This window comes from Dermacentor albipictus, chromosome 3, assembly GCF_038994185.2.
Source record: "Dermacentor albipictus isolate Rhodes 1998 colony chromosome 3, USDA_Dalb.pri_finalv2, whole genome shotgun sequence".
NCBI lineage: Eukaryota > Metazoa > Arthropoda > Arachnida > Ixodida > Ixodidae > Dermacentor > Dermacentor albipictus.
Genome location: NC_091823.1, coordinates 81,616,449 through 81,635,550, shown reverse-complemented (window position 1 = coordinate 81,635,550; position 19,102 = coordinate 81,616,449). Strand labels below are relative to the sequence as shown.

General features: G+C 49.6%; 1 protein-coding gene across 11 annotated transcripts in view; it reads right to left on the bottom strand.

Annotated features, from left to right (window-relative positions):
• egg (SET domain bifurcated histone lysine methyltransferase eggless) overlaps positions 1-19,102 on the bottom strand; it is a 153,236-nt gene that overhangs the window by 50,574 nt on the left and 83,560 nt on the right. For 8 of the 11 annotated variants that reach the window (XM_070535681.1, XM_070535679.1, XM_070535678.1 and 5 more), the window contains one exon: positions 6,892-7,041. The exons of the other annotated variants lie outside the window; for them this stretch is intronic. In XM_070535681.1, coding sequence (XP_070391782.1) covers positions 6,892-7,001 — 110 coding nt within the window. In that variant the 5' untranslated portion in view covers positions 7,002-7,041. The remainder of the gene's footprint in view (positions 1-6,891; positions 7,042-19,102) is intronic. 11 annotated transcript variants of the gene reach the window in all.

Below are 19,102 nucleotides of genomic sequence, written 5' to 3'. Positions count from 1 at the left end.
CTAAGTACACCAAATTGAGCAGCTCCGTCGGCGGCTCTTTGGCAGACTTCCTTGCACGAGCTTCACGCGCAACAAGCAGGGGGATCAGGCACGTGCCACCCCTCCCTCTCCAAAGAAATTGTTAGCACGAGGCCTGCCCAGCCTCCTGGAGGGGGGCTCCCCCGAGAGAAATTTTTGGATAAGCCACTGGTTTGAAATATCCTTTCGGTAACTTGCGCTGCTCTTGCAGCTTTGCCTTTCAGCTTAGTAGAACTTCGCACGCACTGTACGCATGCGAAGGTCGTCTCCAGAGCTGCTCTTTCCTCGTGTCCGCTTCGTCAGCCGAGCTGTACGCGTAGTAGCCTCCATGTCGCCTTTCGCCCCGGGCATCGGCAGTGACGACTCGCGTCGCAGCGCTTCTTTTAGCCTCGGCGCTGCTCCTACGTCACTGCTTCCCGCCACACAGAATCACGCCACCGTGGCGCTTCGCGCCCTGTGCTATTTCGCCCGCGACACGCGCGCTGCTCACGTGATCTCTCCGCCGCCAGCGCTGAGTGCATCTATAGTTCCGATTAACGAGATTTCGCAAAACGATTTTCAATTGGCTGGTTCGGGCTAGTTGGCAATTCATTGTAACATATTAACACTCCTGTCGCTTTCTTCGTCCTCGTCTTTAACGTCATTTTGCAATGTCCCCCGTAATCCTGCAAGGTTACACTTCGATTCGACATATAGTTTTCAACAAGGCTGTCATTTTATTCTGCGTGAATTGTGCGGAACGCCGTAAAGTAGTGCGACCTTGATATTTACTTCAGTATTTTCTGCACTGCACAAATTCTTACTTTAAAATTTCATTGCGATCACAGGCAACAATCGTTTAAAACGTCTCGGTGGGTCTTATTTGCAATTAGCGAGGATTTAATAACATCACGTAGCTCCCACGACAACGTAGATCTTTGCAATTTCCCCTATAGATGACTTGTAATGTGCCCCTATTCTGCAACCCCGATCCGACTTTTAGGTCCCTTCCAATAGAGTGATTCTAGTAACATTAAAAGCTAGTTTAGTTATACCTAATTCACAGATTAAGTGCGAGAAGAAAGGAAAATTGAGGAACCCGGTTTTCGTAAGTCACAGTTCTCACTTAATGTGTTTATAAATTAAGTACGGCACAACTCTATATTTTATAGCGAAGCTGTTACTGTTCGCAGTGCAATGTGAGGGCCAGCACAAGCGACAAAAGCAAAAGGCACACAACCTCGTTTACTGATGAACAAATATATACACTACTTGAATTATCCCGAGAATCGGTGTGGATCAGCCGTGTCTACGCATTAACTTCCTCCGGTAAGATTATGCAATGTGAAAGCTGCTAGCTCAGTTTCAAGCTTACGTACCTGTTCAAAATTTTAGTTTGCAGCCCGCTCTTTGTAACCGCTAGCTATAACTTTAACATTAAGAGATCAGAGATTGCCTCTGTGCAAAGGAATATTCAACGATTAAAATTGTTACACAAAATATACAATACCGAAAATGGCATCGATAAAGACCTGTATTTAAAATCGCCTCAGTATTTATCAGTAAGAAAAGACCGTGCTAATCTTTCTTTCCTAATATAATCGAATACTGGAATAGGCTGCCAAGCGATCTTGTTCATTCACAGGATTTTCTAAATGTTGTTCGAAATGCTTTGTAATGAACTATTTGTCATGTGCCGATTATATACAATGTGTCGCTTGAGGTAAGGAAAACTGTGCACAGTAGTTTCCTTTTACGAATGCTTGTTTATTATTGTTATTGATGGCTGCTGAATGTTCACTTGGTATTTATTCCCGTTCTTTGTTTTACAATTTTAACAATGTGTCAATTCCATGTAACTAAACCCGCTTGCAGTAACGCTTTATGGCCGATGTAGGTATGCATAATAAATAAATACATAGAATGAGTGTATTAAGTACAACATGTGATAGCCCCTAACTTGAGTAGACAGACCAATAGCATAACACGTAACTAGAAACGTCACACCATGCCGAAAACAAGGACACGCACTCCGCCTTCGTTACCTCGGCGCTGTCGGCCCAGTACAATCACCAGGGGGCGCGACGGCTAAACTTGCGCTGGATCGATTTGAAAGGCGTTCCAGTGCGGTCTCCTGGCAAGCACCACCGGCAGTTCTTGGCGCAGTTTTTTTTTTTTTTACGTGCACGAACGGATTCTCACTAGCTTTAGAATGAAAAAAAAAGAAAAAAACGCTCAAGCGGACGCTTTCACATTCATGTCACGAGCTTTTAGGACAAAGACACTGCTTATAAATTTGCCGATTAAGTACACCTGCTGCAGTAACAGCAGCAGCGGGACACAGGGGCGACGCAAAAAGAAAACGTCGATCTACATCTGCTTTACGCGCAGCTGGTCCGGCGCGTGTGCATCCGATACTTTTGGAAACGCAGCACGGCGCAGTAGCACATTGCGCATCGATGGCGCCACAGCGGTTCTATAACGTTTACGTCACTTTCGCAGACACGACCGAGGCAACTTATTTGCTCATTCAAGAGTTATGCCTACCAACTTAGTCTACACCACGCCTACGCTATACGAATTACAAGCGCTTGCTTAGTGGTACCTCGTGCCAAAACAGCACATACCATTGAGTTTATCACATTATTACCTGGAGGGAAATCTGGAGCCACCGTATATGCGAGTTTCCTAACGGGTGCTGTGCCGTCATAGAAATGGCGGTCGGTATATGGGACATGAGTAATATGGGCATAGTGCCTTGAATATGCTAATATGGGTGTGCGAGGCTTGTACTGGATGGTGTTAAGAGAGGCTTCTCCTCAAACTTGGATATGGCAGCACAAATAATGCGTCTGCAAAATAAAGTCTTCATAAATGGTTCTCATTCACCCGTATTACATCTTGCAATGAAGTTTACTCGCTGTTAGGAATGGCCTGCCAGGGTGGCAAAGTGCAAGTTATTTCAGCCCGCTGCACGTGTTTCGATCCAAACGGGGTGGTGGTGCACTTCAGAGAACTGCGGATAACTGGCAGCCACGCGGCGAAGGGTCAGCTCAGGAGAGTTCTCGAAGGGAGGTAATTGGCGGAACCTCCCCATGCGCTTTTCGAGACCCCAGACAATGTGCGAGGTCCACTCTGGAATTTAGAGACGCCGACTGGGGACGGGCGTGACCACCTGCCTACGGGGACGCGGGACAATGAATACCAGGACGACTCACTGCAAAGGTCATCTACCTTCGGAAAGCACTGAAACCTGTGCGGCACGTGTATGTCAGCCCTCCTCCTCAAAAAGGGCGGGTCATCTTCAATGACGTCGAGCGGAGTGCTTATAAGCAGCAATTGACGGTTTGCAAAAATACTGTTGCGCATGCGCGAACGCGGCTGTCACGAGCGCCCTCTACATGGTTAGGCACGAGAAGCAGACGAACAACCAACGCAGCTATAGCGCGCCTTGAGACGATGGTTTGTGGTGGTTTTGATCGCGGTATTCTCGTGAAAAGGACGGCTCATTGTGATGCGTATTGTGCACAAAGTGTTTCACTAGCAAACGGAGCACGAGTTTATTTCGGTTTCCGTCCGAGAAGAGCTATCCGGCGAGGAAAGCAGCATGGATAAGCGACGGCCGGAGATGCCATCACAGCACACCAACTTGCTCGCTCCTCGCAGAGCCGGTTCTCATCGCGCTATTATCTGCTACTGAATTGTCATATGCCAGAGCTGCGAAGTTATTTCGGCCTGCAAGCTTCGAGACACCCTTAAACGCAGCCGCACTTTGCCGGAATAGGGAAAGTTCAAGATGGACGGGGACGGACAGCGCTTGCGAACGCGCCGTGGTGTCACTCAGTTGTCGCTGACACGTTATTATACTCAATATTATAAAGTGACGTCGAAAGTGCGCCTCATATGACAATCAGCGCCTAGTACTACGCCACTGAAGTGATCGAAACACACCATTCGAGGGCAGTTGGTGTCACCGACGGGCAGCGCGGAGCGACCACCGCGACGGAGTTCGGCTGGTTTGCTCTTTTCTGCCGACGGTGTACAGATAGGCAAATGTATTTCCTATTTATCCTTTTAATACTGATGCATGAGGTAAAGAGCTAGCAAAAAACTATGCGTTCACTTCCTAGCAGAAGCTTCTTCGTAACCGGCGACACCCACGGCCAGCGAGCGAGGCCTACCGTCTTCATCGATGGCAATTAGTGCGTCGAGAGAACGGCGCGTCGTTTGAGACATTCCCGTATTTGCCGTGCGCGAAAAAAGGACCGTCGTAACAAGTCAAACAGCTCCGTGAAGCTTTGCTTTGTTCCAGATGGGCCATATTAGTAGGATAAACTCCTAAGCGGAACATCCCACTCGGCGCGCTCACTTTGTCGGCAGCCGCCGAACGCTCGAGCCGGCAGGCCTAGCTCCCGGTTTTCGAAGCAGCAGCCGACGGCGCTTGTAATGAAAATGGAGCGGGCCATAAAGTGTTTATTTTCATGAGTATTTTAGCGTCTGGACGATTATGTCGCGGTTAAATGAACGCAGAGTTGGTTGTCTATACTCTGTCGGCAGCAAAGACCAACTAAGGCTATAGCCGCCTTGCACGGTGGTCGCTGCGCGCGGCCAGTCTGCGAAACCAAATGTGGACACTCGGCGACACATCGGCAGCGTGTTTCGACGACGCGCACTCTGCTCTTTGTTGAAGGAGTGTATTTCGCACGCGTCAGTCCCGTGCTGGCATCAGCAGCCCCAAATATACGATATCTTTAACGTAATTGTCATTCAGTGCCGAGCCTCGATGAGCCTGGAGAATAGCGGCAGTTATACAAAGCAGATGTTTCCACACGCGATCAGTTTGTGTGGTACGCTTCGAGAAGTCGGAGTTCTATGATATGCACGAAAACTGGAACGGAGTGACGGCGTCTTCAATTATTTTTGACGTCATGAACACACGCGGTTGCCGCGGCAGAGGCCAGGCAGCAGCCGAGAAACGAAACTCGCTCTCTAACCACATACTCTCGCACGCAGAGCACTGCAGCTTTGCCTGTTGTGCGCCAGGTGGCGCTCACTATTTTGCAAACCGTCAATTGTCGGCTGCTAGAGTGTGCTCGTCGTCGTGCTCTGTGCTCGTCATGTACTCGTGAGCTGTGTGCTCGTTTGCTGTATGCTGCATCTTGCGGGCTCCATTTGGGAGTCACGCTAGACAGTGTAAATGTATCTCTTGTTCAATTGTAAATAATGTAAATAAATCCTGCTCGCCTAAGTCCCGACGAAGAGTCAAGTTCATCCCGACGACTACGGCTGCCAAATCTTACATCGCATGCAGTGCATAATCAAGCGAAGAAAAGCAAGAACAGACGACAAAATGTCGCAAAGCGAGCACGGACGTTCTCGTCTGTCATGCAACTTTAGCGGCCCGCCGACACTTGTTACATTTCGTATAATAGTGCGTAGAAGCACAAGTCCGCATAATTAAATTAAATGTATTTGTGTGATAATGAAGTTAAACAGCTATTGTGTTGTTTCAAGAGGAAGTGAACCACTGTGACCGACGGAACGGTGCCAGCCAAGTGCGTCTTCAAGGCGTCCTGGCCAGTCCTGGCTTTTTGAGAACGATGCAAATCGCAAACCACCATATCCCGGTGTTGCCGTGCATACCACAGCGCGAGATTTCCCTCTAGGTTATATAGTGAGAAACTATGGTACACACCATCAATAATTGCATGCGTTCCCTTTCTTCAACACGCTTGACTCGCTACTTTCAGGTCAGAAACGCTACGGCACACTGAGACGCGCCTCGAAGTACAGGAGCGCAGCTACAAAATGAAATGCAGCCGAGATGATTGTTGTTTAGGGACACAATAAGCCCCAAAGTGGAGCTGTTAGAAGTTCGCTGGGTTTCTATTGACGTTCGCAGTTGGCTGGGGGAGGGATAGCTGAGAGAGAGTGAAAGCAGAGTATAAAAATAGCACCGCACAGCATAGCGACGTGGTGAGGGTGGGTGGAGCCTTGCGGGGAGGAGGAGTGGCGCGCACGCAAGCGAAGAACGCGGCCTGGATGGCGTGCCCTCTCCTGCGACGCGCGAGGCAGTGGGGTCAGGCAAGGGAGGAGGGGTGTTCTTCTCAGGCGGCTGGTACAACGCCGAGGAGGCTAGCAATACTCCTTGCAGTGGCTGCGTTCGCACTTAGAAATAGCTCGGCGTTTCTTGACCCAAATTTTGTGAAAATTTTCTTTATATGAGCTGTATTGAATGAAAAAGAGAAAGAATTTACCCTTAGAAACAAACAAAACATGTACTCATACGGCTGCTAACACGTTGTTTTAAATAAATTTGCTTTTCGTTGTTTCTTTTCGTTGTCCGTCGCGGCAACCTCACGTGCATGCTTGCGCGAGCAAAGGCCTCCTGGCGCGCAGCGAAGCATAGACGGGAACGCGCGGAGTGATAAATGTTGGTGGCCGGACTTCTTGCGTAGTTTCCACAGCGTTGCACTGATGTATGAAACGGAGTTTTATAGGGTGCCTAGATGTCCTCCTCGCCCGCCGCTCCGTACACAGTGGAGACAATCGCGGCGTCTACTACAGCGTTGACCATGCGAATCGCGGACGCCGCAGTAGACGCCTTTAGCGGACGCCGTAGGAACGCGTTGCCGACGCTCATGTCTTGTGTGCGGGTTGGCATTACTCTTCCACTTCACCCAGCTCCACCGGTCTCTGGCGTTTGCGATAGCAGAGCCACGTTAACTGTTTAAAATGTAGTATTTCTTTTTAGTGTCTCTTCCTATGACGTCTTTTCTTGACCTCAGTGACAGTTGTCATATTTATCGACTAATTTCTCCAGTTTCTTGAAGGAGCATCATCAGTTCCTACCACAAAGTATGCCGCTCCTTTTTTTTTCTGCGTTTTGCTTACCTCTGAGAAAGAACGGAATCCCTCCTAGACCAGAGGGCGCTCTCCTCGTGGACTAGAGAGCTCGCACACTCTTGCTCTGGGCTGCTCAGCGGAGACGTTTGCCTTGGCATCGCCCAGACAGTCGCGCCCGAACCGACACGCTACCGCAACCTGCGGAAAGCAGAAATGAGATTCAGTTAAGCTAGACCAGATGCCTCTAAGCGCTGAGCGATAACAGCTAGAAACATCTACGTCCTGTTATCTATTTAGTGCGGGTCTAATAATGTGCATGCAGAGGCCACCACGCGCTTACTCGCAGAGCGTGATGGCGCTGTGGGCGTAGGCTCCCGGCGCGTAGGCTCCCGGCGACGTGCGCCTGTCGCGTCGCGCAGGGGTTGCGCTGCGCGACCTATGTCGCGAGTTCGAACAGCGCATTTCCTTAGGGGCTAAATATAGACCGAAGTAGCGTGAGCGTGCGCAGAAGTTACGTCACGTTAGCGAGAACAACAGCGTCTGTAGTTCGACCGATGGTTCGACGCACTGGCGCAGCCAACGTAACCGGACGCGGCCGACGAGCTCCGACGTCGAGCGACGCTCGTCCGTGCGCCGATAACGTCAAGGCCACTTTACGGTTCGACGCAGCGTGCGCGTCAGCCAGCGTCGGTGGAGGTTGGCGACGCCAGGTTCGTACCGTACGGCGGCGCGAAAATCGCCCCGAGCGCCGCGCCACACCGACCAGACACACGCGCATTGTATACGAAACTAGGAGTTTCAGAACGATAAGAAACTTCTAGCTCGCTGGAATGTGCAGGAGAACGCGCCGCCACCAGCGGCGAGACGCGGTGCATATTGGGTGACGAAGTCGGCGCGGAATGCAGCAAGTCGTATCTCGCGCCGGCCGCAGCCGGGGAACGCCGACGGACGCCGGATACGTCGGCCGCGCCTCCCGTCGGACTATATATATATATATATATATATATATATATATATATATATATATATATATATATATATATATATATATATATTTGCGCTTTCGCTGGCCTCGCATCGCCATACCAAGCGTGCACGCGCGTAAACGCTACGTCGTACTATAGGGTGGCCTTAAAGGCCGAACTCCACCTGCCTTTTCACAGCAAATGCGCGCTACTTTACGTTTGCACATTTGGTTCCCGAATCCGCAAACCTCGCCGGTATAGCACATGCAACGCGATGCGAACACTGGTAAATCAAAAGAAGGACAGGCTACAGTGCACGAGAAATCCACGTTCCGGGCACCGCGTTCCAATCAACGGGATGATATAGACAAAAAAAATGGCTGTGGCTTAGGTAAGGTTAAGCCCAGGATGCGAAGCATAGTAGCCTTTATTTTAGTTGTTGAACCACTGTTTAGCTTGGTGAACTGCTGTTGCTTGGCTATATTTGGTTCGGCTAGACGAAGAAACAACTCATGCGTTACTCTGCTTCGCCTTGGACGCCCCGCATTGGACGCGGTGAGCGTCGAGCAACGCAGCGTTCGGCGCGGCAACGAAATGTGCACCTGAGCAAGCGACGCACGCCTGATCCTTAGAAAGAGCTCGTTTCTAAGGCAACACCGCATTCACTAGAGGCGCTTTTGTACCGCTTTGCAGCATCGTACTCGTGGCTCAGTGGTAGCGTCTCCGTCTCACGCTCCGGAGACCCTGGTTCGATTCCCACCCAGCCCATCTTGCAAGAGTTGAGCCAAAGCCACCTCTCCTCTGTCGTGACGTCACGGTGTCACGTGGTTTCAAGGCGACACCGCCGCGCCTGAGGAGCTGGGTTGAGCCCTCGTAATATGCTTCGCATAAAAAACGCTTTCTAGGGGACTCCTCCGATCGTGTCCCGACAGGCGGCAACGTTGGTCCCATGCGTCGGCACTGTTCTACAGACAGCCGCCCGTATACTGGGCATTTGTTGCGAGAGTGTTCAGGCCTCGATAGAATCCAGGATCAATACAAGCCCAGGACAGTGCAAACCATTAATGACTGGCTGTACCCTGCAGGCGACACACGCAGCGCTATGATGAGCCATTTAAATATAGTGCGCAAGACAGATAGTTTCCAACCAAATTTGCTTAAGAGAGGTGATTTTTGCCTAACCGGTACATGGCTGATGTGTGTCTTTCTGTTGCTGGTTTTAGGATGGAGTCTCAGCGTCTTCGGTAATATTATTGTAGATCATGTCATCAATACTCACCCGAAGTTAACACTTTCGCTGGTAACACGCGCTGCTTCTGTTTTGTAAGAAGCCTAGCATTTACATAAACAAAGGAAAAGCACTTGATCTGTGCAAGCACTCGAACAATTCACCGAGAAACAGTCAAGCTTGTGTCTAGTTTTCCAACCAAAGTTTGTATGTCATACTGCCGCTGCACGGAAGAGGATGCGCACCAGTTTGCAAATCGCCTATTGGGCCGTGGAACATTGTCGTACAGCCTGGTCCTGCAGGACCAATATTAGTAGCGATGTAGCCTTCCCTTCAGCCCACTAAGGCCTCATCAGGCAATTTTGTGCGATTGAAGATGCATGTCCATCCATCCATCCATCCATCCATCCATCCATCCATCCATCCATCCATTGTTGGAGCTTGAGGACGATCCCACCGCTGGCATCTAGTTGTTGGATCTCTTTGGACAAAGGTTCATCCCTAGCGCTGCCACCAGTTGTTGTATTTGGAGACAATCCCAATTGCTGTCCCCCAGATTTTCGACCTTGCCGTTGTGTGCGGGAGTTGGCCGAGGTTGAGGAGGACTTTGAGATGAAAACTGGAGGTTTAGTTACATTATTTACAGTGAGAGTACAAAGAAATTATCAGTCATAAAGTCATTACGGGCCGGCAGCAACTCGGACGCTGCGGCCCGTGGCAAGAAGCTCGAAAGAGATGAATGAAGGAATGCTCGCTTGCTGCTCCCGGTCTCTGGCTTTTAAGCCCTTCGGTGTTTCAAGTCACGTCACGTTCGGCTAATCGGCGAGCCCGCTCAGGTGACGCCATTTTCGGCCAATCAGCGAGCCCGCTCAGGTGTCATCATTTTCGGCCAATGGTAGGCGCCCGGGCGATTGTGTCACACCCGGCGCACAGGGTTGCTCTTTGGGCCCCAATTGTCCGAGCGCTTACTCTGCGGTATTGCCATTCTGACTTGCAAGCGCCGTCACAAAGGCGGATGGGGGCGACGTTTCAGTGCTACAAAGCAGCTTTGCTCGGGCCCTGCGCTACCTGGAACCGTGCCAGGCTCCCGCTACACTTTCGGGAAGTGTCCAGCAGTGAATAGCTCCACCTGCGGTGCACGAGGTGGGGGACGCAAACTCGTTTGCACGTGCCGCGCCTCGGGAACGGGGTAGATGTGCTTCTGCGCTCCTTAATTAGCTGTGACGCGATTTGATGTGGTCTGGTGAACTCGAAGTACGTTCAGGAAAAGGTCCCGTATCTAACACCATCCATCCGTCCGTCCATCCATCAGCTCAGCAATTACGCTAGTGTACTGCACGTGCATAACGCTAATGCCAGCAGCGGAAGACAGAACGTAATTGTCCTGGCTCCAACACCGAGGCGATTGAGCACAGCTCTGGCGGCGCGTCCACTTCTCTTCGTCGTTTTTGCAGTCAAACGCACTCCTCGTATCTAGAGATACTTTAAAACTCTGCAAGCGTGCCGCACGTTCGCCGTCGATAAAGAGAACGTAACGGCGCGAACGCATCATAAGATCGCCGACGTTTTCAAGCGCACGGCGCAAGTATTAGCGTGTTTTGCAATAGCGTTCGCAAAAAAAAATGTAGCCGTGAAATGGTGTCCTCACTGAGCATCCTCCATAAGCTATTGCGTTTGTGGTCTATTTACGTTACTTGGCGAATTTATAGTACGTAGTGTTCACGTAAGCTAAGAAATTGCGTTGTTATACATTTCGGCATTTGTGGCTCATGCTACAGTGCGAACTATCACAATGGCAGCGCTCTCGCTATCGTTGATCACGAATAAATGGTAAGAAGAGCTTTCACTTCCTTTCAACTCACCTGATAGGCTAGTTACGGGAACTTAAGGTATCCACTATGTGATATCGTTCGGCAACTCTAATGTCTGTAGAAGTGACGAGATGCGTCCACATAAGGAGCATCGGAGTCAGCTATGACAGTTTCGAGCCGAAGTAGTGGAACGAGTCTGGAACCATCAGAAGTAGGTTTCTGCGATGAGACGCCACCTCGCGGTGACAAGAAAAAGCAAAAAAAAAATTGTAGGGTTTTATTGGACAAGGCTACAATATGATTATGACGCACGCCGTAGTAGAAGCCTCCAGATTAATTTTAGCCATTTGGGGTTCTTTAACGCGCACCCATGGCATGTACAGGAACGTTTTAATGTGAAAGCATTATATGCCCCTCTACGCGAAAGTACGTCGGCGTGGCCGAAAGATGGTACCAAAAATGGCCGACGGCGCAGCGTAAAAACTCGTCAAAAAATGCTCGAATTGATGTCACATTTTTCAGGGAGGCCCCTGCAAACAAGGGAAATTGTAAAAATAAAATCCGCTCTGGGTGGGAATCGAACCAGGGCCTCCTGGTTGCTAGACCAGCAGGCTTTCCCGACGCCACGGCAGCTCCAAGGCGCCTAAAGGATGACTAAAGGTGCGCGTAGTGCATGCGTCATTGCACACGTCACAGCTATCTGGCTCTGGCCAGTGCGTGCGTCACTGGGCACGTGACGGTGCATGCAATGGGGATGAGGTGGCGTCACGTTATGAGTGTGCAACATGAGCGCGGTGTTCATGGCGTTCCGAGTTCTACAAACGGTACAATGTTCTCGCATTCCCACACGTAAGCAGTATTAAAAGTCTGCGGCGTTTTTTTTTGCATTTCATACCCATCGAAATGCAGCCGCCGCGGCTGGGAATCCAACCCGCGACCTGGTGCTTAGCAACGCAACGCCATAGCTGAAAAAAAAACAGGGAAAACACACGATATGTGGACTTCAACTCTGCGTTTGGGAACCAATGAAAAACACAATGCAGCCTTGTTGTGACGGGCGGTGACCCCGGGAACCAATCGCTCAAGGCTGGACAACACGACAATGGTGTACGAGCCAGCGCCCTCGTCAGATCCAGTTCCAACTGCGGTGATTCATGGCAACCAGTTCGACACCGCCAAACGGGTTTGGACGATTTGCGAAGTCACACGTGACTTAGAAGTCGCACATTCCTTCAAACGACCTCGTGGTGATCTCTCGATTACCCTCTCGTGGTGACCCCGTCGATTACCTATGTGCCTTTGCCTTTTCCCTCCCGCCCCGAGGAGTGGGAGGGATGAAGCCGCCCTTCTGGGATACCAACGGGGTCCGTGTCGGAGACGGGGGTCATTGTGTTTCCCACGTTCCCTGTCCGTGCAAAGGAACGTGCATGTGCTTTGTGCCAAGCTCTCCTCCGAGGAAAAAGGCTCCAAACCTCCGGATTGGGGGAAGGTGACCTGACCGGGACGACGGAAGAGTTGAAAAACGAGACGAACCCCTTGTGAACGGCAATCGGCAGCTTGAACTTGAACTGCTTCTCTGCGTCATTTTTATATGTTCTTGCGTACAAAATGTAAATACAAACGTATGTTCTAAAACGTCAATGTAGGGCCAAGGCCCACGATCCTTACTCCACCATGATGCCTGAACTTCCGACATCTTCGGACACCTGGTCGCAAAAGCGTATATTAAGCGCGCATGAAAGCCTGGCTACAGTTTTCTTGTGCGATGACTACCTTCCAATCGAGTTTCCAAGCTTCCTCCCGAGCCACCATCTAAATTGGACAGCGAAGCAGCCTGCATCGTTCTGACTTCGATGCTGTCTTCTTTGACGGCTTCTTTGGAATTGGAACGAGGCTCGAAGCTTTAGCTCGGGGACTTCTATTGAAATACATGCGAAAGAATAAATCGTTTTTCTCGGCAACCACTGCACCCAATTCGGCGAAGTTTGCTGCATTTAAAAGAAAAAGTTAAATCCTAGTGATTGTTGCGGGCGGATTTTTTATTTACGCCGTCGGTATTTTAATAAGAATTGTTAAATATAGAAAATTTTCAGAAAACGAGATTATCAAATTGACAACTCTAACTCAGCAATACATAACACAATTTTGTCAATTGCGTCTAATATCACGTATAAAGCGGGCGAATTTTATTTATTATACACCGCTCTGCAATATACTGCTCTTATGTGAGTATGACTTTTGCGAAACCCTTGTAAACATCGTAACGAATCCACGTAAGTGGTAAACTTATGTAACAAGCTTTTGCACAATGCTCCAAAGGATGCAGTTTACAGAATGCTGATATATATTTTTGATGCAGAGGGTCAAATTTGAAAACTTCGGGCGTCCATATCTTTTAAACCTCCAATTTATGAAAAGCCGTTGTAAAAATGTTCAGGCATTAAATCAAAATTTCGCAATGTAAAATCAAAATTTTACATTGTATAAAATGTGACATATTAGTGACAATGTGACAAATTTCATTAAAATCGGTTCAGTGGATATATCAGAAAAGCATTTGTGCGTTTTACATGTATTTGAATAGGCGGCATCGAAGTTGAGCCCGAGCTAAAGTTACTCCGCTATTGGCTTAGCCGTCTACTTTGACTTCTACGGGGAGTATTGCAACACAGCGATAGAAACAGCAGGAAGTGTGCCAATCGACTGTCTTCACTTGGACAGGTCTGACACGAGACATCAGATGGCGCCCTTTCTTGACACGTTTCCTTTACATTTGCGTTAGCGTGCATTAAAGTCCTGAAGGAACAACTTTCTGCGCGATACCCGTCAACCAACGTTTCAGAATCAACTTGTCGCCTTACTTTCTCGTCCCGTAGAGCTGCGATTCAGAACACAATCACTTAATCCAGCGCGAATTACCTGGCTCACTCGTGAAAGGCGGCCATGGAACAGTGATTAAAAGCACATGATCGCTCGTTCCATTACCATACCGCGCCACACCCACGCCTGAACTAAAGCGCTTTCGAAAAGGAACGGCCCATAATTATACACAATAACTGCCGTTCGAACTAATAACGACATTTTATTGTTACTTTCTCTACTGTCGGTGCACTCTCTCAATATAGACTTTCGCACAGGCACCTTACGTCCACTTTACTGCGTTGTTTGCCTTGGCAAACGCAGCAGGCGCTGAAAGAGCTCGAGTCCAAAGCCCCTGTAATGGCGTTTTCCAACGGCAAAGGCGCGTCGATCAAAGGGCTTGCCTCATAGCTACGCGGAAACGAGCGTCACATACCCGCACATACGCAGCACACACACACACGGCGAAAACCGGTTTTGCTGGCAGCCTACAGGAAGCGTCGCCGTCGTAACCTTTCGCCCACGTCGCACCACGTATCGGCATGTCGAGTTCCGTGAAGCGCCGCAGAGGGCGGTTGTCGCTGTCGCTGCTGGATGGCTCGGGCATCTCCTGTTGCTGAGTCATCTATAACCACGTCATTCATATCTACCGTACGAAAAAGAGTGCGTGGAATGAAATTATTTTCCCTGAGACAAACAATTAGCGACCAAATTCCATAGTTCATGCGCCCCACTCTCACCACCAACTCGTGTAAGAATGCATTGTCATTTATGGACGTCAACTAGACGTTGAATAGCTTTATATATATTTTTTATGCGAAGCATATTACGAGGGCTCAACCCAGCTCCTCAGGCGCGGCGGTGACCATGAAATCACGTGACACCGTGACGTCACGACAGAGGAGAAGTGGCTTTGGCTCAACTCTTGCAAGACGGGCTGGGTGGGAATCGAACCAGGGTCTCCGGAGTGTGGGACGGAGACGCTACCACTGAGCCACGAGTACAACGCTTCAAAGCGGTACAAAAGCGCCTCTAGTGAATGCGGTGTTGCCTTAGAAACGCGCTGTTTCTAAGGCGTGCGTCTCTTGCTCAGGCGCACATTTCGTTGCCGCGCCGAACGCTGCTTTGCTCGACGCTCACCGCGTCCAATGCGGGGCGCGTAGTCGCTGCCCTGTAGCCCATTGTCTTACACCCCTTGGCGGGTCGACGGGAACGCTGTCGCGTTCCACTCTTGAAGGCGAAGAAGTAATGCATGAGTTGTTTCTTCGTCTAGCCGAACCAAATATAGCCAAGCAACAGCAGTTCACCAGGCTAAACAGTGGTTCAACAACTAAAATAAAGGCTAGTATGCTTCGCATCCTGGGCTTAACCTTACCTAAGCCACAGCCATTTTTTCTATGCAGATTACCTATAATAACATCACCTTAACTCGCGGGCACTAGACAATTTCTAACACGTCGCCATCGTGAACCTTCCATATACGAATCCACACACAATGTGGCAGCACTCTCATATAGTGCTTTATGAAGGAGGCAACCCGCCGTGGTTGCTCAGGGGCTATGGTGTTGGGCTGCTGAGCCCGAGGTCGCGGGATCGAATCCTGGCCACGGCGGCCGCATTTCGATGGGGGCGAAATGCGCAAACACCCGTGTTCTTAGATTTAGGTGCACGTTAAAGAACCCCAGGTAGTCAAAATTTCCGCAGTCCTCCACTACGGCGTGCCTCATAATCAGAAAGTGGTATTGGCACGTAAAACCCCATAATTTAATTCTTATGAAGGAGGCAGCTGCGCATTGGTTCGTTTATTCAAGAAATTCAGGGGCGTTTATCATTTGGCACACGAAGATCGCGTGACATGGAAGCGATCCACAACGAAAAGTTGCAACGGGCACTCGGTGAAGTTGGCAAGCAGCAGGCTGGGAAAGACGGGGGCCGATCCCCTACTTTGCTAGAGTTTGCTACAAGGAACATGCACGTGACAATGATAAAAGAAAGGCACATGAAAGCAAGGTGAAATGTTACTCTGCCCATTTGTTCCGCTAAGTTGCTGAGGTTCACGGGACTACACAATAGAATCAAGAACGCAGCCTGCTAGCGCCGGATAGCGTGTTTGGTTTACTTCGTTTGGGCTTCTCTCTTTCTTTCTTTCTCTCTCTCTCTCTCTATTCATTTACCAACTTCCCCCTGTGCAGGGTGACCAACGAGAACTACCTCTGGTTAACCTCCCTGACTTTCCATAACGTCATTTCGTTCTTTTCTACGCACGGATTAGGTATCATAGCTATAAGGCAATAGTGGAGGAGCAGCAACAGGAAAACCGGAACGCAACAAAGGCAAAACAAAACAATCACCGTCACAATGCATGCATAATTTCCTTTTCTATTGCGATAGTAAGTATATGGCCACTCCAGGCGCATTTCTGCCGTCGGCGTCGCCGTTTCCATGACGTTCCGTGTAAAGTCAAAGGGCGATATAATCGTCGCCGCGCGCCGTACGTATGATGTATGAGCGAATGAAAGGGTGCCGGTGATTGCGGCTCTATCTCGCGCATGCAACGGACGAAAGCGGGGAGGAAACGCGCCGCCTTGCGTCGCCCGCAAGGCTTCAGGGGGAGGGGAGGGGGCGTTCTACTCCGGGAGGCCGCCGTATCTTGAAAGTATCTGTATCAGAAAGCCGCTGTATCTGCGACGGGTAAAGAGTTTGCGCTGCGCTCTGTTTTCGCGACTTAGTTTGCGTTGATGCGAGCGGCTGCACGAAGGTCGATTCGCTCGCTCCTGCTGCCGCGTTTCCTCACTGCAGAGTTTTGACAGCGTGTTTCCGCAGTCATCGAGTGAGACGTGTTCATGTTTGCTAGTGTGCGCGTGACACCATGCTTGTTAATTTAGTTAGTAGGCCTAGTTTACAAGTTTATACGGCCGATGAAACTAGCATCCTTACTCTGTATAGCTAGCGGTCACTAATTTGCTATCGCAATCAATGCTTCGCCTGTCGGGCGAAACTGCGACTTCGTGTGTATATGTACAGTCAAATTTTCTGCAGTTTCGGATTTGGCACACAAGAAGTACGGTGGCGTGCAGCTACAATTTAGCATATAAGTTATGTTATTACGGTCCTCCTCTGACGCCAACCGGCACTGGGACGTGAGAAATGTGGTGATGAGGAGCGCGAATTAAACAAAAATTGTTTCTCATCACATTTCCCACGACCCAGTGCCGGTTGGCGCCATAGGGGGACTGGAATAATGTAAATGCGGTGATGAGACGCACAAATTTAATCAGCTTACAATATTTATTCTTGCGTTTGAAATGACCCTTGAGCTGCTTGAATTTGTTATGATTTCAAGGACAGAGTCCAATCAAGGACCATTCTTGTGAGGAAGTCGCTTGGGTAAATTCGGTCCTTCAGTGGCCAACACCACTGGTAAGCTCTACATTTAGCTGCGTGGCTTTTTAGACAACGTCACACAATGAGAAGACCATAGCCGGCAACCCCAGATGAGCTAGCAAAGCGGCTGAACAAGAGGGTCCTCTCGCACGACGCCACAGTGGCCTGCCGATAGCGTCGCGAGATAGCCCCAGACGTTTCTTGATAAGGCTACACGTGCGTCAAGCGCGACTCCTACGATATACCAAGGGCTTTCTGAAGCGCTTATCACAAACGGAACCTCGGCGAGTGATAGCGGCTAGCTCAGCTAAGCGAGAAAGAAGACAAACCAGCGCTTTTCTCGCAGATCCCTCGCACCTCGATAGCACTGGGTAACATTGCCCAGTCAGAAGACTCAGATTCTGCAAGCAAGGTAACTCAATCATAGATTATAGTTTACGGTGCTGCAATGTGTGATCTGATATTAAGGACTGATGCACACTATCGTCACAAAAAGGGGGACCTTGAAACTCTTTGGCGCATACTTTGCAGTTTGCCTACACTACGGTCTGTTTCTCTCTCTAGCGCGCGTAAGAAAGCAAAGAACAGTTCCTTGTCTAACGATTGCAGAAGGTCACACATTGCCCATATTATAGTCTATGCCAAAATGTACGCAGAGGGAAATGTTCAAAGCAGGTGCAGCATTGGAACGTCCGACAGAGCGTTTGTCACTGATGCTACAAAGGTATAAGTTGGCATGTCCATCGCAGTAAGTGCAATCAAAGGTACGGACTTCCCAGCATAAATCACTAACCCGCCTGGCCAAGACATTACGTTGCCCTGACATGATGCGCTCCTCCTGCAATGCTCCCTCTCCTGAAGAGAGCGTGTCTAGTCTTCTGTCTTCTGCTGCACTGTGAGACAGACACGTGAACTGGCTACTACACGTGAACTATATGCCTACTTAATTAGTAATTTTTCTTCGCCACACAACAGCAGAAGCCACGGCAAAGAGCACTACTTCCATATTCACACATCCCAACACAATTTGCGGCGTTAGTTGAAAGGGAAAACTCGCCCGAATGACACCACAATCGCTGTGCGCTGGGATGTCCCTATGCGTGGCCCCCAAGACCGCAACAGCGCACCTTTGATGATTTGGTGTGACCTCCAAAGCCACACCTAACGCATTCTTTGACGCTCTGCGAAGCGTCGATGGTGCGTTAATTCTGTTCAGCACTGCCGGCACACACGCACAATTGTCACTTGAGCTGGAGACATGATAACGTTGGATTATCATATGAACATATAAGAGAAAACACGATTCTTTCTCAAGGAAACTAAAAGTTCGGCCGAGCCTCTGAAGGGAGCCCCGCTAATTGCCACTCTACAGTCAGGCAACGAAAAGCGGTCGATAAGCCACGTTGCTACTTTCCCCTCAAATACAACAAAACAGTCATGAGCGTTGCCACCACGAGGTGCGGGAGCCTGGGAGAGAGGTGGTGGCACTTATACTTTAATAACTCTTCAGGCCCGGAGCCCGCGAGAGTGCTGTTACACAACAGACTCCTAGGTTGCCTATACATATGCAGGTTCGAAGGAAGATTCGCGAGTACATTATAGAAACACTGCTCACCAAACAGGCACGACGAGACGCGCGTTCATATTCCACCGCTGCCACCAGGTTCTAACGAAGGCAGGGGCTGCGAACTTGCTGAAGGTTACAAATGGGTCTGTATTTCACTACTGCGACTCAACAACGATGGCACCAAGGTCCTTTAAAAATTGTAGGGTTTTACGTGCCAAAAGCACAATTTGATTATGAAGCACGCCGTAGTGAGAGACTCCGGAATAATTTGGACCACCAAGGGTTCTTTAACCTGCACAAATGTAAGCACCACGGGTGTTTTCGCATTTCTCGCCTATCGAAATGCGGCCGCTCTGGCAGGGATCCGATCCCGCGACCTCGTATTTAGTAGTCCAACACCATAACTACTAAGCAACCACAGCGGTCGAACATCATTTGAAGATCC